The 20,111-nt window shown below is 33.0% G+C and overlaps 1 protein-coding gene across 10 annotated transcripts in view; it reads left to right on the forward strand.

The window, feature by feature from the left end:
- The window catches only part of DGKB (diacylglycerol kinase beta), an 804,767-nt gene that overhangs the window by 473,225 nt on the left and 311,431 nt on the right, over positions 1-20,111 (forward strand). For 9 of the 10 annotated variants that reach the window (XM_068550569.1, XM_068550571.1, XM_068550570.1 and 6 more), the window contains one exon: positions 11,774-11,838. In XM_068550569.1, coding sequence (XP_068406670.1) covers positions 11,774-11,838 — 65 coding nt within the window. Of the gene's footprint in view, positions 1-11,773; positions 11,839-15,911; positions 15,938-20,111 lie in introns of those variants that run through there. The other variant, XM_068550577.1, reaches the window with a different exon arrangement.

A 20,111-nucleotide genomic window follows, 5' to 3' on the forward strand; every position in this document is an offset into this window, starting at 1 on the left:
AGACACAATTTATACTCTATAGTCCAATGGACATCTTAGTTATCAATTATTTTTTATATATTTGGTGCTTATGCTTCTTAGACTTCTATGTTCTTACACATAGTTTTCCATTCTGCTATAAGCATTGAATCTTTAGGACTAAGTCCTCCATTCTGGACTGCTTCTGTGTGCCTCTCTAGATTCTCTCTCTGCCTTTCTCCATCTTTCTTTCTGCTTGAGCAGTATCCTATATAGACATCAGATTCCTTTTGCCCTCTTCTGATTCGCTTGGCCAGTTGCAAGCCCCAGGGAGAGATGGATGGGAGGAAAATACGGTTAGGGTATTTATATTCCTGCTTACCTCAATGAAAACTCACCTGCAACTGGATGTCTTTTTCTTTCAAGGCCATCTTCTCCAGGTAACTCTCTTCTTCTGGGTCTGGTAACTGCCTCCTCACATTTTCTGAAGGACTTAGGTGTGGTAACAGCTTCCATTTACTTATCCCAGTATTCTGCATGAGGCTGTTAGTTTTCCAAAGACTTTTTGATAATCATTTAGTGAGAATAAACTTTCCTTCATTTAGGATAAATGTACCTTGTCAGATTAGTGTGTATCATCTCTTTTTTGATGGAATGCTGACGATGCACTTTCTTTCATTGTAAAGCTGCCATTTCCCCAAGGGTCTCTTCATAAATGGGAGACAGAGTGGAAAGATGCTGAAGTGGGAACGGGCCTCATCTCACTTATAATTCCAAGTCTCACCTCCCTCTGCAACAGGGTCACCTAGAGTGGCATGACTCTCTCCAACTTCATTAAATGATTGGGGAAAAAAAAGAAAACTAAACTAAAGAGTATTATAAAATTTGAATGCAATAATTTAAGCTAAATGCTAAATTTAACATTTGTCATCATCCAAGAGAAAGTAATTTAAAGAAATTTCTTAATTTAAAAAATTAAGCAATTCACGAGACGCCAGCTCAAAGTGAAGACTTTTTGCAGAAGTCTCCCATTGAAAACTCTGCTTTTGAATCTGTGTCTGCCACTTAGCAAATCCTGTATCCTACCCCAAGGACTGACTTTATTCTAAGACCTTTCTTCTTGCTCTCAGTCATGTATATCTCTAAGTCTGAGTTTTTAATTCTAGAAAAATGCCCTGGTTGTCCCAGGAATGTAATCCAAAGCTAACTAACAGAGGTCCACAATGGGTTCCATCTAAAGTACTCACAGCAGGATAAGTTGCAGATACACAACTTGATGCCTCTGAGTTCCTTTGGAATCACATACACATATGCACATGCACACACCTACATACTAAAAACCAGTTCCAAGACAGTAAATGCAATCTAATAGAGAAAAGTCCACCTGTTTCCATTGATACTCAAGTTCAGAAGAAACTTACCACCCCTCACATCTTTGAACCCCAGCTCCTTAAGTCATTGCAACTCAGGATGGTATGCATTTCCATTGATTGTTCTTCTGTTTCCTTCAGTACTTCTCATTTTCTTCTGTGGGACTTGCAGTGGTAGGTTTTTTTTCCCCTTGATATTTGTAATTGTTGTTGTCGTGAATGGGATAATTTTCCCTTACTTTGTTTTAATGTAGTCAGTTCTACTAATTTTATATGCTATTCGTGTATATGGATAACTCTTTAAACTCTTAACTTATGTGGATTTCAAATAAGTCCTTTGGATTTTCTATATAGGGTATTATGTCATCTATAAATAATTACAGTTTTTCTCTTTCTTCGTAATACATACACCTTTTCTTATTTTTTCCTTGACCTGTTGCATTTCTAAAGACCTCCAATGCAATGTTAATAAATACTAATCAGGGTTTTCTAAGGTTGAATTCTTTCTTGTCCAAGCAAGAGATTCTGCTTTTCTAAGATTTTTCTGTTTGACTGTTTCATCCCACTGTATGTATTTGACATACAGAATTTGTTATGCCTATTTGAATCTTCTCATATGCCTTTTTGCTAAATTACAGGTTCCAAACATCATGTTAAATACAAAAAATAATGCAATTAGAATGGAGAGAATAAAAATAACTGGATTCAGACAAAATTAAAATATTGTAAGATAATGCTTTTCTCAAAAAACCTGTAGGAATAGACGATGTATTAGTTTCCTATGCCTGCTGTAACAAATTACCACAGACTTGTGGCTTAAAACAACAGATGTTTATTCTCTCACAATTCAAGAGACTAGAAGTCCAAATTTAGTATCCTTGGGCAGAAATCAAGGTGTCAACAGCTTTGTGCTCCTTTTGGAGGCTGTAGGGGAGAATACATTCCTTGCCACTTGCAGCTTCTGGTAGCTGCCAGCATTCCTTGACTTGTGCTTGTATCACTCCAGTCTCTGCCTCATCCTCTTCTGTCTGTAAAATCTCCCTCTGTCTCTGTCTTACAAGAACACTTGTAAGGGCATTTAGGTCCCACCTGGATAATTCAGAATAATCTCCTCATTTCGTGATCCTTAGTTGAATCACATTTGCAAAAAGTTTACCATATAAGGTAACATTTCTAGGTTCCAAGGACTAGTGACAGATATATTTAGGGGTTACCATTCATCCCACTACAGGCTGCGCTCTGACCCCAAAAGATTCAGTTCTGTCCCACTTGCAAAATACTTTCACATCATCTGAGTAGCTCCAGTGTCTCAATCTGTTATATCATCAACTCAGGTCAAAAGTCTTATCTGAATATCATCACCTCAGAGTCCCAAATCCTATCTTCTAAATCATCAAAATCAGTTATAGGTGAGACTCAGTATTATACACTCCGAGGAAAAATTATTCATTGTGAACTTGTAAAACTAGAAAACAAGTTATCTGCTTTAAACAGTGATGAAACAAGCATAGTATAACAGTTAGACATTCCTACTCTAAAAGAAAGAAAGAGTAAGATAGAAAGGAGTCACCGGCCCCAAGCAATATGAATACTTGACTTGATCACATCTGCAAGAACTTTACAAGGTTCCAAGGATTAGGTTTTGATACCTTTGGGGGCCACCATTCAGCCCACTGCAGATGACATCATGAAAAATATTAACTTACATATAAAGAGAAAACCTAAATAAATCATAGAAATTTTTAAAAATTGTCATAATGTTGCTTCCAAAAACCACCGGGCCAGCAATTCACAAATGATTCTTTAAAACCTTCAAAGAACAAATCCTATGCATTATTAACTATTCTGAACCATAAAAATGGAAACCTTCTGATTCCCTTTATTAAGCCAACACAATAAATATCAATATCTGACAAAATCTGCCTATGAAACAATCCCATTTGTAGCTATTGGTGTAATTTTCTTAAATAATATATTAACAGAGAGGACATTATGTAATTCGGACATTCAGGTAAAGATTGTCAGGAGAGCAAAGATTGTTTATTGCAGATGGGAAATATATTATGGGACTCTAATCTCATATTTAAAATTTCAAAACCAATTTTTTCCCATTATTTATTTGGTGAGATATGTAACCAGAACTGACATGTTCTTTGTAGCGTTTATTTATCTTTCTTTAAGTCAGTATTCGTATGTACTAGTACAGAAATATGTGAATTTTACAGTGTGTTGTTCCCTCTGGGTTTGTTATTTAATGTGTCACATATGCACAGTATAGCCTTTTTAAAGTCCCCAGAGTTTTAAATAGCAAAGCACAGCTGTCTCTAGGTACTTCATCCAATGCACATAGGAATTTATTTAATTTACTATATCAATAAACCAAAAGAGAAAATCATGTGAATCTCAAAATGATATCTATATTTCTATAATAATAAGAGCTAACATTTATTTCCTTGCTTTATACATGCCAGATGCTGTTTTAGCTATCTTCCCGGTATTAGAACATCACGTCTTCATAATAAAGCAGGTACTATTAGTTTCACTCCTATTTTAAAGATAGGAAATTAGAAACACTGATAGCCTGAACAACTTTGCAAGGTCAAAGATCCAGTTAATTTTAGAGCCAGGTCTTGAACCCAGACATTTTAACTCCAGAGTCCAAGTTCTTAACCTCTCTGCTATGCACATTGTCACTCAGTATCTGGTGGTCATTTTAATCATTTGTCCATTCATTCAGTCAATCACAATTTGAGTGCTTGGTCTTTCCTAGGCTAGTGAAATGATATGATATCTAGTTCTGTGATATGGAAATGAATAAAACATGTCATGTCCTCATAGAGCTTACATAACCTTACACAAAGCTTAAGAGGAGAAGATGATTAAAAAGCTGCAAAAGAAAAATACATAGCATGCCAGATTGTGTTAACATGCTGTATGTTAAGATGGTAATTGATATGGAGAAATATATCAAGAAAGGGAGATGAACTCCTAATAAAATATAACTGGATGAATCATTTCCAAGCCTGATAAAAACTTAATTTCTCAAAAGTAAAGACAGCATTTTGATTAATAATAATATACTGCATACAGTCTCATTAAATTAAATCTGCAAAAGTGTACCAGCATTTCCATTTGGTATTGTTCTGGATGTACTATATAAAGCAATTAGATAAGAAAAAAAGACTTAGAGATGGAAATGTTTGAATGGAGCCAGAGCATGTATCATTATTTATAGATGATAGGACTGTATTCCCAGAAAAAAATGAATCAATTGAAAGGAACCATAAAATAACAGAATTATAAGGTTTAAAAGATTAATAATAATCAAAATGTTTTCTATATAAAACATAGCCAGGGGCTTCCCTGGTGGCGCAGTGGTTGAGAATCTGCCTGCCAATGCAGGGGACACGGGTTCGAGCCCTGGTCTGGGAGGATCCCACATGCCGCGGAGCAACCGAGCCCGTGAGCCACGATTGCTGAGCCTGCGCGTCTGGAGCCTGTGCTCCGCAACAGGAGAGGCCACGATGGTGAGAGGCCCGCGCACCGCGATGAAGAGTGGCCCCCGCTTGCCACAACTGGAGAAAGCCCTCGCGCAGAGACGAAGACCCAACACAGCCAAAAAATAAATAAATAAATAAATAAATAAATAAAATAAAAACTAGTAAATTGGCCACATAAGATTTAAAAAAAAAAAAAAAAAGCCAGTTAAAAAGATAAAATAAAAGAGGGGTATATTACAGTAAATACAAAAGTAAGATAAATATGTATGAAATTAACATAAATAAATACATTGGACTTAATATGAAGGAAACTTTGGCGCCCACTAAGAATCATATGAGAAAACACAGTAAGCAGGAAAATATATCTTTTAAAAGATAGGACCTGATACTATAAAATATCCCAGTTCTCCCAAAATTTATCTATCAAATCAGATCTAATTGCAGTACCAAAGGATTTTGCCTGGGTATTCATAGCAAGGTAATTTGAATAAAAATGATGTCAAATTTTACCAGAAAGTACAAATCTTCTATATAACCATAAAACTTTTTAAAAGAGTGAAATAAATGGGGAATGTGACTCTTGCCCATCCAGATATGAAAATTGATTACAAAACTACATTTAAAATAGTTTAGTATACTGGTTCAGAGTAACAGAGATGCAGAGATGGAAATTTATTATGTAATAAATTGTGTCTTTCAAACAAAGAGGGAAAGGTAAATTATTCAAAAACTCCTATTAATACACATAATATGTATTTTGGCAAAAATTAGGCAAGATTTCTACTTTTATGCCAAAATAATAAAAAATGATTCAAATATTACACTGTAAAATATGAAGTCATAAAGGCCAAAACATACAAAAAGTAGTAATATTCCTAATTCTGGAGAAAAGAAAGATGTTTCTAAGCATGACTCAAAACTCAGAAAGAAAATGTTGATATATCTGAAATATAAACATTTTAAACTCTACAAGGTAAAACAAAGTCAAAAAACAAACTTGTAAAATATTTGCAATGCATGACTTTGTCTACACTAGTAAAAAGCATAAAATGCCTGGGTTCTAGAGGCAGTTTCCTGTATTGAACTGTTAATTCCACAACCTCTTCCTGTATGGTCTAGAATGATTCTAAGATCCATAATCCTCAGATTTCTCATTCATAACACATATGTAACAATAGACAGCTCATAAAATTTTGTATGAGGTTAAATGAAATACTACATGTAAAGCTTTTAAAACAGTGCTTTAACAGTAGTAAATATTTAATTATTATTCATTGTTATCATTATGGTTATTAATATAAATAAATGTTTCCTTAATGTACACAGACAAAATGGATAATGTACTTGAATAGGTAGTCCACATAAGAATAAATATGAACAAAAGCATATGAAAAGATAGTCAATTTCAATCAACAATAATGAAAATTTATTTAAAGAATTGTGACGTACCTTTTAGCCCATCAAATTCAGAAACTGATAAACTTAATGATAACCAGTCATCTTACACACTACTAGTGGGAATATGTTAACTTTTTGGAGAATAATTTTTCACTCTATAATGAAATATAATATTTACATACACTTTTAGCCAGGAATTCCACTTGAGTATTTGTTGTAAAGAAATATTCACAGAGCCGCATAAAGGTTGTATAGAATTTGGTATCACAATATTAAACAACATCAAATTTGGTAGCAAAATATTAAACCCAAACCACTACCGGTAGGAAAATAGCTACATAAATAATGGCACATCCATTAAAGGGAAGAGGTTGCTGACATTAAAAACTTCAGGAAAATACCTGTTTATTGATATAACAAGATGTCTGAGCTTTATTTATAAGTGAAAAAACCCCCAGTTTCAGCACAGTTTGTATAATATAAACCTATTTTTGTAAATATACATATGTGCATATATATTTTCATACATGTATACTTTATATATAGACAGTTTTCAAAATGATGCATGAGAAAGGATCTTGGTTATTATCTCTAGGAATTAAAATTGGGGAAATGTGAGACTCGCTTTTCATTTCATATACTTTTATATATATTGAATTTTTTTAACATTACTTTTATTTAAAGTATAGTTTAACCAAAGAAAAAGATCATAATCAGTTTGAGAGCTCAGAGTTCTTCAAGGGAGACCCTAAGCGCATATTCTCTGAATATCTTTTGGAGGAATTTAATAGAAAAAAAAAATTCTTTGAAACCCTTGAGGTTGTGCGTGGGGTGAGTGTGGGGTTGAATGCACAAATGGATTTCCAGAGACTGCTCATTGCTATTTTTGAATTGTTGGACAGCATAACTGAGAAAATATACTAAAAGCTGTGAGGATGAATCAGTTGGGATGGAGCTGGGAACATTTATTAATTCTGTACCAGAACTTTCGAATTGTATAGTTTCATCAGAATTGGCAGACCTCTCTGCCGAAGCAGATGGTGCTGGCTCATAAGGGTTAAGGTTCCAAGAAAGGATACCACTGCATATTTATTAGGATGATAAAATTAAAAAGACTGTCAAGAGTTGGAGTAGATGTGGAGTGTTGGTAAAGATGTGGAGTAACTGGAACTCTCATACTTTACTAGTAGGAATGCAAATGGTACAAGTACTTTGAAAAATAATGTGGCAGTTTCTTATAAAGTTCAATATACACATACCATATAACTCAGCGGTCTCCTTCCTAAGTGTTTACCCAAAAGACATAATCACACATGTCTACAAAAAGGATTGTGCTGAAAAGTTCATAGCAGCTTTATACATAAAAGCCAAATGTCAGCAACTAATGAATAAACAGATTGTGGTATACTTATTTAATAGAATACTACTTAGCAATAAAAAGGGACAAACCACTGACACTGGAACAAATGGCTGAATCTCAAAAGCATTATAGTAAGTGAAAGAAGCCAGACATAAGAGAATACTTTTAAATTCCATTTATAGGAAATATTAGAAAAGGCAAACTATAATGACAGCAGATCAATGATTTTTAAGGGTGGAGGAGTGTTTGTGTGTGTATATATATATACACACACATGCATGCATATACACATATGTGTGTGTGTGTGTGTGTCTATGTGTATATAAATGCAAAGGCCCTTAGGGAACTTTTGGGGGTGATGGAAATTTTCTGTATCATGATTATGAAAGTTGTTATTGATACCTCTGTCAAACATTTAATTGTACACTTACAATTGCTTTATTGTATGTAAATAATACCTCAAAAATTCAGTTGGAAATCTTTAAAAATATTCAACAAATAAAACACCACAAACTTCAGCTTTTGAAGCTCTTTAGCAAATTGCAATTATTAAAGGAAAAAAAGCTCACACACAGGAAGACATTGTGGTTTATCCATCCAAAAGTAAGGAGGAACTGAACTATTTCAAGAAATCAATGAAAATTCATTCATCTAGCATACAAGGTTTAATTTTAAATTCCATAATTGCATTTTGGAATAATTCTTGATAAGACCTATTTGTAATCAGCTAGATTTATATTCTATCCTAAAATGGAATGAATTGAGAAGATATTTAATTTGGTATAATAATAATGCAGTTTCCAGAAATACAAATTATTTGGCAAGTTTTGTAAAAATATTTGTCAGAGAAAGTTTCTTTAAATGGATTAAAAAATATAGTACCTATGACATATTTAGGCAAATATATTTTACATTTCAAGAAAAAGATTAGTATTGATAATGTCCTCCTCTTAGTAGAAATCGCTGTATATAGGTATCTCAGCACTTTTATTTTCTCAATTTAAAATGTTATGATCCACAGAAAATAATAAAGTTTTTCAAATTAATAACTTAAAATGCAACTTTGGGGATTTAGGGTAAGTTTATGATAAGCCCTTACAGGAAAAGAAAAAAATCAGTCTTTAGAAAAATACCAGTGCAGAGTATTAAAGGCAGATGTGGCTAAGAGGCTGATTCTCTGATACATGTATACTTGTGTGTGTGTGTGTGTGTGTGTGTGTGTGTGTGTGTGTGTGTATATGCACACACACATATGTACATATTTGCATATATATAAATTAACATACAAATTACTACACAGACTACTTTGAAAATGAACATAATGGGATTTATTTTTTTTTTGCTTTAATAAAGATGGATATGTTTTAGTTCTTCGACCTGATTTTATTTTTTAAATTAAAATGAAAGTATAAATTCAGGAAATAATAAAACCAATTTGAGAGTCAGTAAATACATCTTTCAAATTTATGCAATTCAGCTATTTTTTAGCACCCTCTTTTTACTTTAAATAACATTCTAGTATGGATATAGAATATATGAACACCCCAGCTATAACAGAACACTACTGCAATTGCTGTACAGAATAATCTCAGAAAATCTCACTACAATACTATAAAGGGGTATCAGTATCCTCTTTTAAAGATAAGGAAGCTGTGACTCATGGTAAATAAGCAATTTGCTCACAATCACAAGTCTTGGAAGTGAAAGTCTGTCCGAATTCAAGGTTTATCCGTTCTAGGATATGAAAGTGATGCCAGTTTAATTTCTGTTTCCTACAAACCGCAATGCATAGAGACCGAAAGGGCAAAGTTTATGTAAAAAACCAACATTACTTTAGCTTTTTCTTATTTGGTCTCTTTTTAGAGACCCGTTAGTGCCCCTGAAATATGGCTGCTGGATAAGTTTGCAGGGTTTGGCAGTTCTCTTTCAAGCCTCTTGGGGTTATGCCAAAAGGACAGGGTCCCATGGGAATTTGGTCTGAATTTTCATCCAAATGAACACCTGCTGTCATTGTTCCTTATCCATTCTGTAGTCAGCAAGGCCAGCTCTCTCTTTGTGGTGGGACCCATTCAACACAAGGAAAAGGCATACCAGTGTTCCTCACTAGTTTTTATTTTTCCCCTCTCTTTCCTACGTGATTCTTTGCCAGAGCATCTTGGAGATAGAGGAGCTAAGGTTAAGTTTATCTTTGGCTATTTGGTGTTTCGTATTTCTAGGAATTTAGGCAATTATAGTCCAGTCTACATAAATGGTCTTCTTCTGATACTCTGTCTTTCCTCCTTCCTCCTGTCTTTTCCTTTCTCCGTCTCTCTGTACTATTTGTGTTGCTTTGGAAAGGAAGAGATCTGTTATTGCAAAAGTGTATGCTTATAAAGCAAATTATCCGACACAATCTACTTTTAAAAGTTTCAGTGCTATAACTTACAGAAACAAATAATTCAAGCAGAGGTAAATTCAATGATAGTCTCCCTGTGGATAACTAATATTGATTATTCATTCTTAGTGCTTGATTCATATTTCTTTACTGTTGTTCAACTGGTCTGTTGGATGTATGCATTTAATTATAAGGTATTCCAGATTGATTTTGAACCAGATTAGGGATAAAGTCAAAATAAGTGATTTTTAAAATTACTGATAATGGCACATAATATACCATACTCAGATTTTTTCTATAATTTCATACCACAGTAAGACAACTGCACATTCTCAAAAAAGTATATTTATGACTTATTAGTGAGAATTTTTTAAAAAGGAAGAAACTCTGTGACTGGGTTTGAGAGCTCTTGAACCAATAAAGGTGAACACCTTGATATTCTTACTTAGCAAACCAGGAAATTGACCACACATATATAACAGAGTTATATCTTAGGATATCAAACCATAGAAGTTTTAAATAACTTTTTTATTTTACAAGTGTTGTTTCAGTACGCACCTATCTATACCGTTGTGTCCTTTCCACGTGGATTAATTCAATTACTCAACAATTTTTAGAGGCTAAAATTGTACAGAAAACACTAGAGTTCTATCACAGCTCCATCTTGCAGGGAAAAGCAGCTCCCGGTCTGCCATCTGCGGCGGGCATTGGTCCCTCTCTTGTTGTGCCTCATGCTTTGTTATGCATGAGTAAGCACATTAGCCTTTTCATTTCATTCATTAGACTTTTAATCCTTGATTAGTGTTTTCAGGATTCTCTCAAATACACAACTTCTTTATTTCCTTTGTGTTTGGTTTTTCTTTTTCTTTTATCTCGACTATGAAACGAAATTAACCGTTAATCGCTAAAATAGCCCCATTTCCTCTGAGATTACTGGTAAACATATTAGTTTCTCATTGGAGTGATTAATCACGTGTAGATGAAGAATGGGAAATTATCTCCTTGCTTGGAATAACAGGGCCAACTATTAAAAGTCAGCAAGAACAGTCTGTACTTGAAAAGCTTGAATCAAAGTATTCTACCAATCTCACAAGTTGTGTGATTCTGTATCATAGAAACTCTGAATGAATTTCCTAAAAGGGAGAAACATCCATTAGGGTGCAGAACTGGTGCATTTGAGGTCTCAGAGTTCAGTTACACTTGCCCCCAATTCTCCAAAAATAAATTTTTCCCTTTGTTGTTTTTCTCCATTAAGCAAGATATGTCAGAAAGTAGCTTGTGGAATGAACAGTTAATAATTACACATCCAGTACACTCTTAGCCAACTTTGAAGCCACGTATTATACTTACCTTTACTAGACATGCACCCTCAAATTATATTTTCACCCATAATTAATCTCAAAGGACTAGGAGCTTCTCCACCTGATCATTTCTCCACTTAAGCCATTCTTCTAGTTTTTGTGTAACAGTATTTTCAACTACTTTTTGACATTTATGTTCATATGAACTATCTTAAACATACTTTAAGCATGAGGCCAAAACCAGTTATTAAAGGAGATATATAAATTAAATAGAAATCAATTCCTAGAAGTAAATATGAAAAATAACCAATGGTAACTAAATCACACTTGCACGGAATTTATGTGGATTACACATTTCTGCCTAATTGCAGAATATCTTCTTTGCAGTGACATTGTTTAGGAAAAGTTAATTTAAAATATTATTCTTCAATTTTTTTCTCTTTTAATCGTTATTTCCACAAGATAATAGGATCATAAACTGTCCTGTTTTTTGTTTCTGTTTCTCTTCTTAGGATGCTTCCATTGCACACAGATTCCACATCATGAGAGAAAAACACCCAGAAAAATTCAATAGTAGGTAAGATAACATATTATAATTATGGTTGCTGTTGATGAACTATGTCATAAAAAGGATCACTATATGGTATAAAGCATTTTACATATAATGACTGAATAAGGCTTGGTGTATGTGTAAGTATTAAGACAAAAGTGTAAACGAATTTGATCTTTCTTGTTAGGTTTTAGTGAGGTTATAATGAGGAATACAGTGTGGTCATATCTAAGCCCATTCTTATGTGATGAGAAGAAAGATTTCAAGTGTAAGGTGAAAATAGTGCCTTATTAAGATATACTGGAAGTCTTTACATGGCTAAATATGTGAGGAGTGATCATCCTAAATCCCAAGGAAAAACATGAGGCTCTGATTGGATCATGCTGAGTAACTGTACATTACGTAGGTATCATACAAGACCTCTAATCTTTGTACTATCAGTCCTATGTTGGCCTCAGCTAAATGGAAAATAAACCAGAGAAATATCAATGCTGACAAAAACTACTTTTAAAGACTTTTTCTTCACAGTGAAAAAGCCTTGAAAACCAAAGTATGCAGAAATTATTTCCTCTAAAATGTAGATGTTGACTTTTTTCTGATATTCAGGGAAGTAGAGAAAGCTTTGGCTTTGTTATCTTCCCCATTTCTAGAAGGAAATATGGCTCTCTCCACCCCACTACCCAGGAAAAATTGGGCAGAAGCAGTGAATCATCTTTTGCTTCAGTTATACCCATTTGTATTCTGTTCATTTCACAGAGGTACAAAATCATAATCAGCATTTATATACAGTTATTTAAGTGCTGTATATATTAATGTTCAAAGTCAAAGGCCCTATGGTCTCTGTATTTGGCTAGATTGACATTGTACCATAAATGTTACAGAACACATAAGACAACTGCTCCTGGAAATTCTTATGTTTATTTCAGTTTTGTCATACACTAGTAGATTGACATAGTTTTCTTCCATGTAGTTTCATAATAAATAAATGCTGTTAAAATGTATTTTTAAATCTGTTTTAGATTTTTCTTAACTATAGACTTTAGTGTACTACTTTATACAAGAATCATATTAAATAGTTTCATGGTTAGTGAGACCCTATCTGATTTTTCATTATATTGATCTATTTAAATGTTTCAGCAAGACATATGAAAACTTATTTGTAAAATGTGCCTTAGGTATTGCCTTAATGATAAATCATGATGCTATGGTTTGCTCTTTCTTTCATAGTTCAGACATCTATGATTTTTGTTTTAAGGAAAATGGAAAAAGTGTATAATGAATATGTGTATGTGCACATAATATCTTTAGAAGGATTCACAAAAATCTTTTAACTTTGGTTTCTTCTGGAAAAGAGAACCAAGTGGTTGGGATGGATACTGAATTTTTATTGTACTGTTTGAATTTTATGCCACGTATATTACAAAATTAAGTCAAAAGTAATTTCATTAAAATTTTGCACCTGCTTTCTTTATATCTAGAATAGACACTTTCGTTTTACAAGATTTAATTTTATTTCATGAAATCTATGAAAAAAATTGACGTAACAATGAAATTATATTCACTTTGTAGTATATTTCAGCACTTGATGACCCACCCACCTTGAATGTTCTGGAAATGAACATATTTATTAATGCGCATAAAGCCATATTATAGAATCAGCTATCCTATGCTTACCCCACTGCCATTCTGTGAAGCATTCATGTGTTGATATTCATATATTAAAATAGGTTTCTAGCAAAAAAAAAAATGCTATTTGAAAAATGCTGCATGCAGTGTGCCCCACCAGGAGTTTTACAGTTTAAAAGCCCATTAAAGGAATTAAGAAATGCTTAAGGGGGAAAATTTTTGTCCCAAACTTATTCAGCAGAGGGAGGAGAGAAGAGAGAAGGAGGGAGGGGAGAAAACCAGAGAAACAGAGAGAAAGAGAGACAGGGGGGAGGGGGAAGGGAGAAAGGAGAATTAAAAATATAGAGTAGTGTATCAGTATGTTTAGGTGATGCTCAAATTTGACAGCCTATATTTAAGAATGCCAATACTTATGATCCTCCCTCAAGTATAAAAGGTAATCAGTTCTGTTCTCCAGAATAATTTTAATTCTTTTTAATGACTTCTGTTATTTACATATATCTATTTAAGTTTTTATTATCAATTGCAGTACTAATTTATGACATTGCTCACTGCCCAACATGTGGTTAGATGCCATTTACTACAATGTGTTTATATACCCTGATGAATTTATAAGATGTAAAATTACATCTTAGTGAAACTTACTTGTAAATTTAAGTCACAAGTAGATCTTGCTTATATAGTTTAAAGGGGATATTTCATTTGGAACAGTAATAACATAGAAAACACCTTCTAGATTGTTACAGGTCACATGTTTCTGTTGTGAGTTCAAAGAATGCCAGGTATATCAGTAGATGCTCAGTGAATTATTGCCAACTGTTTTTTAAGATAACAATCAGCCCTAAAATTATATACATCACCAAGTTAATTATCCGTATACATTTCAGTCTGTACTTTTGTAGGTTGTCTTCACTCAGAGCTACAAGCATTTAGGTAATTCTCTAAACTGCAATACAACATATTCAGATTATGAAAATGTTCTAATAAATTTCTATGAGGAAGACATGCCAGATATTGTGCACAAGCAGTTTCATACTTACAAGGACAGATTTCCAGATTTCAACATTGAGACAGGTTCAGCTATAGCACTTTCATATTTTCAGGAATTTGCAAATGGATTTTTTTTAAGTACTCCGAATAATGGTGTTTCAGATCAGATCTCTTGTCACAATAAATCACACGCCATTAATATTATCCTCTAGCATGCTCACCTTGAAATTCATTTATATTTTAAAGAACATGATGTTTCTAACATTATCTTAAGGAAATTAATTACCAAAATATATAGTTCTGCTCTCTATGCTTCTTATGACAGAAATTGAAAGAACTGGGAAAGATAATGATTTTTCCGGTGGTGCTTAAGAGAGTGCTAGTTGAGAGGTTTATATCATATTCTTTTCCAAATTTCTACGTAAATCTAAGTTAACTGTTAAAAGGAAATATGCTATTCAACTTTCTGAACTTTAAGATAGTCTTCAAACTGAATTTAAGTAAATATTTCTGTTGTTTTAAGCTGGAAAAAAATAATTCTTAAAGTATCTATGCTAGTATTATTTAAAACCATTTATTATATAATATTGGTGTTTAAAATATTTATATAACTTGACTATTACTATTTACCATCATACTGATGCTCATAATTCAAATATATTACCCCTTTCCGGGTTTTATTTAGTAAAAGCATTTTAAGTTCTTGCTTTTTTTAAAAAAAGATATTAACAATTGTACATAAACACACTATAATATCTATCTATTAACATGATAATTATGAAGGGTTATAATAATTTTGGAGAAAATGCAAAATGGTTGAATTCCATGTGTAAATCTGTGTAACATTGACAAGGACTTACAGGTAATATGCAAAATGGAACTAACTATAGAAAAAGTATCAGTGGTTTACAAAGATTTCTTAATATTGTAGTCATAGCTTGTTTTTAAAGAACCAGTTCAAATTCTTAATACACAACATTTAATACACCTGCTAGCAAACACTGAGGGCTAGCAATACTGCACAAAGGTACTATTTCATTGTCACATTGATCACTTAAAACTATCTGGTCTCTAACTCCCTGAATGAAACAAAGATCGTTTTCTTAGCCCCCTGTTCAAGAGGTATGTGCCTTATTTCTGTACTACTTTCTGCTTTTTTGTGAAGACATCTACAACTAGAAAACTGAAAATGGATATGTAAATTTAAATAAGGCAGTTTAACTCAGAATCTAAGTAGTGATAGAAGATATGACAGAGGGCCTTGCCTTCTAAATGTGTGAGAAGAAACAAAACTGAAAAATTGGTGTTCCAGACTGTTAATTTGATGTTACTATATTAATAAAACCTAATTTTGAAAAGATTCTGTGCTCTGCACATTACTCAAGAAATTAATAGTCTACATGAATTTAGAAAATTTGCCTATGCCTTTAAGATCACACTCATTCTGTGGAATGATTCTTGATTTTTTTTTTTTCTGACAATAGGCTTTAAGAGATCATGGAATGAGACTCTCTTTGGGACGTTAGTATCTACACAGTGCATGGAATATAATGAGCACTCAATAGATACTTGCTAAATGTATTCATTAAATTATTTATTAGTAAGTGGTATATCTGTTTTCGAAATATCTTACTACTTTTATAGTTTGTGCTTTTTATAGTGCCAAAAAAGATAATAGAAAGAGAGTTGAAATATGCCTAGAATGAGTCTTGATTCTAAATAACTATTCTTTTAGGTACTAAAAGTTTTTTTGATATTCTTGTATTTAATATCCAAGGACCCCAGCCAGCAGTGTTAACAAACAAAAACTTTACAATATAAATCCCTGAGCTCTGTGAATGCCTTGCTAATGAATGCTTACTTACAGATTTGTTTTAGCACTTGTATTATCAACTTTATAGGTTAGCAATAATTCTTAACAATTATTAATTATTTATTAGTCAAAACAGGTCGCAATATATTCTTAGAATTCAACAAAATAAATGTTCAAAGCTTCACAAGCAGTGTTGAAATTCTGTGTGGTGTTTGATTTTAGGCATTTGACCTCACTTTTGCATCCATTAGTCAAGACAACTTCATTATTGTATAGTGAAGCATTTTTTTCTATTTAAAAATGTAAATTATGCTTCATTGTAAACTTCCACATTTGTAAATGGTACCATCTTTTATAAACCAACTAGGGAAATGGCACTGTTGATATTAAGAGTTTAAACATCTGTCATTTTTAGTATTTGGAATAAAATCTATATTCATTAGAATTGTTCACATTGTACAGGGACCTTTTGGACAAAATTATATACTCATGAGACTCCCATGAGCTAACGCATTTTTTATTTCTTTATTTTCTGTGTACCTACCCAACTTTGGTCTATTTTTAAAAATGAAACTTACTCATTTTTCATTATCACTTAGCATGACTACTCAATTATATCCTTTAAATAACGTTTCTTGAATTTTTTTGTGTAAGCATTATTAAGTCAGCTTTTCCAGATGACGAAACTATTATCGTCATATAAGCCATATAGTGTGTAGATAGATGGGTAGATAATATATAGATTTATACATGTGTGTACATATATATATTTGTGATGCATAGATTTATTTATTTGTGTATGTATATGCTACATATATTTTCTACGAGTTTCAGCTTTTCATATTATATTTATGTAAGCTTTTCATAATTATATGTATTCTTGCTACAATACAGTTCTAATATAAGACCTTTAAAATAATTTACTAACTATGCTATCCTCTCCATATAGTTTCATTTGTATGTTGAGACTCATTTAAATATGTCTGATCTGAGCAGATGAAAATATGGTTAAGTGAGAGCTGTGCGCACATTGATGCAAGGGATTCAATTCACCTGAATCTTTCTGTATTATTTCCTGGTGTCATTAAACCATAATGCTCACTTTTAAGTCCGAGCTGTTCAAAATCATGTTTGTAAGATAACTCTTTGGAATAGAGTGCGTGAGAACTGGAGGATAAATTAGGAAGAGATTCAGTAACTTTTCTTCCTTCTTTGCCTCTCACTCCGTCTTTTCTTCATTCTCTCCAGATTTCTTATTCCTGCTCTCTTGTTTTCTTTCCTTTATTTTTGACACTGCAGGGGAGTAACAAAATGATCAATGAAGGTCCTGAAACTTGGATAAAACATTGCTATCTGCTATTGATTTGGTTGATTATTCTGCAGACATCTAATAAGGAGTTCTTTTTATATGATGGGCATCCAGCTAGACACTGTATTTTTTGACTCTCTAAGGCAAATGAGGAAAATGAATTTGGGGTTACATAGAAACCTTAGATGGTTATAGGTTCTGCAGAAGAATGTAAACTGGAAGAAAAGTCTACATTGTAACTGTACAGATGGATATTTTCTGGAACTCCTAAGTTAAGGTGAGCATTGAGCTCTAAAGGGTATATGTTGAAGTAAGGGTTGCTTATATATTCTCTGATTTAGCCGAAGAAGAAACATTTATTTCTAGTTTTTGTTTGCAAGATACTTCCATTTTATTAGTATCATCTCCAGGCAAATATTCTAAATTTTTTCTTCCTTGATTTTGCCTTTGTATTCCCAGGATTTGTGTTTTTGCTTTACGTGAATTTGCAAGTGTTTTATGCAAAAATTTTATACACATACACAAACACATACACACTCACTTCCTAGGATACCAAATTAAGAAACAAGATTTGTGAAGTAACAGCAGGTAATTCAGAAATGTCCGAAAAATCACAACTGAATAATCCAAGATATAGAGTGTTTTCTTATAGGGAAGAGTACTAAACAGAAGGCAGTTTAAGAAAAAAATTTCTGCTCATTATTATAGGTCCTATGCCTACATGGAAACTTACAGGAAATAATTATCAAATTAAAAGTAAATTATTTCTTGTTTATTATAAGCTGACAGCAAATATATATAGAATATATAAATTTATACATATTATAGATATATAGATATATAATTTCAAGTAGTCCTTAATGAATTATCACTTCTAAGGGAAAAACCAAAGATAAACTTAGCCAGCAGTTAAAGCTGCTGTTTCTAAGAAGCCTGTCCTCAATTTACCAAGTGTTTTTGTGTTAAAAACACTGAAGCTTCTGTTTCCTTTGTGTTCAGGCCTACTCCCTGGCTTAGCATTAGTCTCTCTAACTGTAACAAGAACCAGGTGTGCTCTGGGGGCTGAGGGGATCCACTAAAATAATTAGACAGTGGACAGCTGACTTTGGGGAATGAGCCTGTAACACTGACCAGTGTGAACAACAGAAATGTTTTTTCCTTTGATGTTCATAGATAATCTAGAGGCTAGCATTTGTAATTCGTTAGAGTGCAATTGTTACATTCTTAAGTATAAAGTTAGTTCCATATAAGTTAGTTAATTTGATATGAAGTTTAAATGCCTAATTTATAGTCTCTAGATGCTTTACCATTTAGTCCATCAATAATGTAAGTATTTTGGGTTCTTCTAGAATAAAATCTATTGATTCTTGTTAGAAATTATCCCTGGCATGGAACCTTGAGGACCCTTGTTATACCACTTCTATATAGGATATATTAAGTATAAAGTAAGTCTATCTTGAACTCTTTCCAAAGAGGTTAATCACCTCATTATAAGGTAATTTTACCTGGAAAGTCATCCTCTGGCATGGCTAATTGGAACTAATTAGGTGCCCTCCATCGCTTCTTGCTCCACCTAAGCCTTAGTTACTCATGCTTTTCCTTTTAGAATACATGTTCTTATAAGGATATGTTCAGCATTATTTTCTGACTGAATATAATAATTCTAAAATATTAACCTTGAATGGTAGGTTTACTTTTTAAAAACAGGCTTCCTCACATACATTTTTCTTTGAAGAGAAAGATAATATTCTTGAATATGCCGCATTTTGAAGTTTGTATTTTCTGCTTTGTATTTCTACATGAGCAGTGTTTTCACAAAGTAGGCAATCTTATTTAAGCCACCCTCATAATTCTATGTAGTAGCCCTAAAATATGAAGAAAATATTTCCTTAATGGGTAAATTTCTGAGGAGACTTAGAAAGTAGAAATACAAAATCTTGATTTATTATGAATTTTTAATTTTAATATCTTAAAAATCTCTTCCTCCCCACCTCAGCTTCTAGCAAGAAAAATAGCAGACATGCTATAACTTTATTGTATTTTTAAAGATTTTATTTGACACACACTTATAAGGGGCCAAAAATATGCTAATTGCCAAGGTATTCCCTTTACTGTTGCTCCATAACAAGCTTTTTGCCGCCATATAATGAGTTCAGTTTCTTCCCCTCTCCCAAAACATTGTCCCTGTGTTGTTCAAGGCCTCACTAGCAGTATGCTAAGGCTTGTCAGTATCCTCCTATCTCTTCCAGGTTCTTCTCACCCTTCAGTTCCAAAGCAAATGTCACATGTTTTCTGTTTTTGTTGTGGCGGCCATTCACTTCCACATATCAAAATCTCTTTTGCTTACTATTGCTAAATAATAAACTACTTGAGGGCTTGACAATGTAAGACGATCATTTTATTACATGCATAGCTTCTGTGGGTCAGCAGTTCAAACAGGGTGAAGCAAGGATGGCTTGTCTTTGCTTCATCATGTCTGGGCCTTCAACTGGGAAGACTCACTGGTTGGAAGTGATCTGATAGCTAGTGGATGGAATCTTGGTTACTCTCATGTCTGGTGGC

This window comes from Eschrichtius robustus, chromosome 8 (assembly GCF_028021215.1).
Source record: "Eschrichtius robustus isolate mEscRob2 chromosome 8, mEscRob2.pri, whole genome shotgun sequence".
In the NCBI taxonomy this organism is placed as follows: Eukaryota; Metazoa; Chordata; class Mammalia; order Artiodactyla; family Eschrichtiidae; genus Eschrichtius; species Eschrichtius robustus.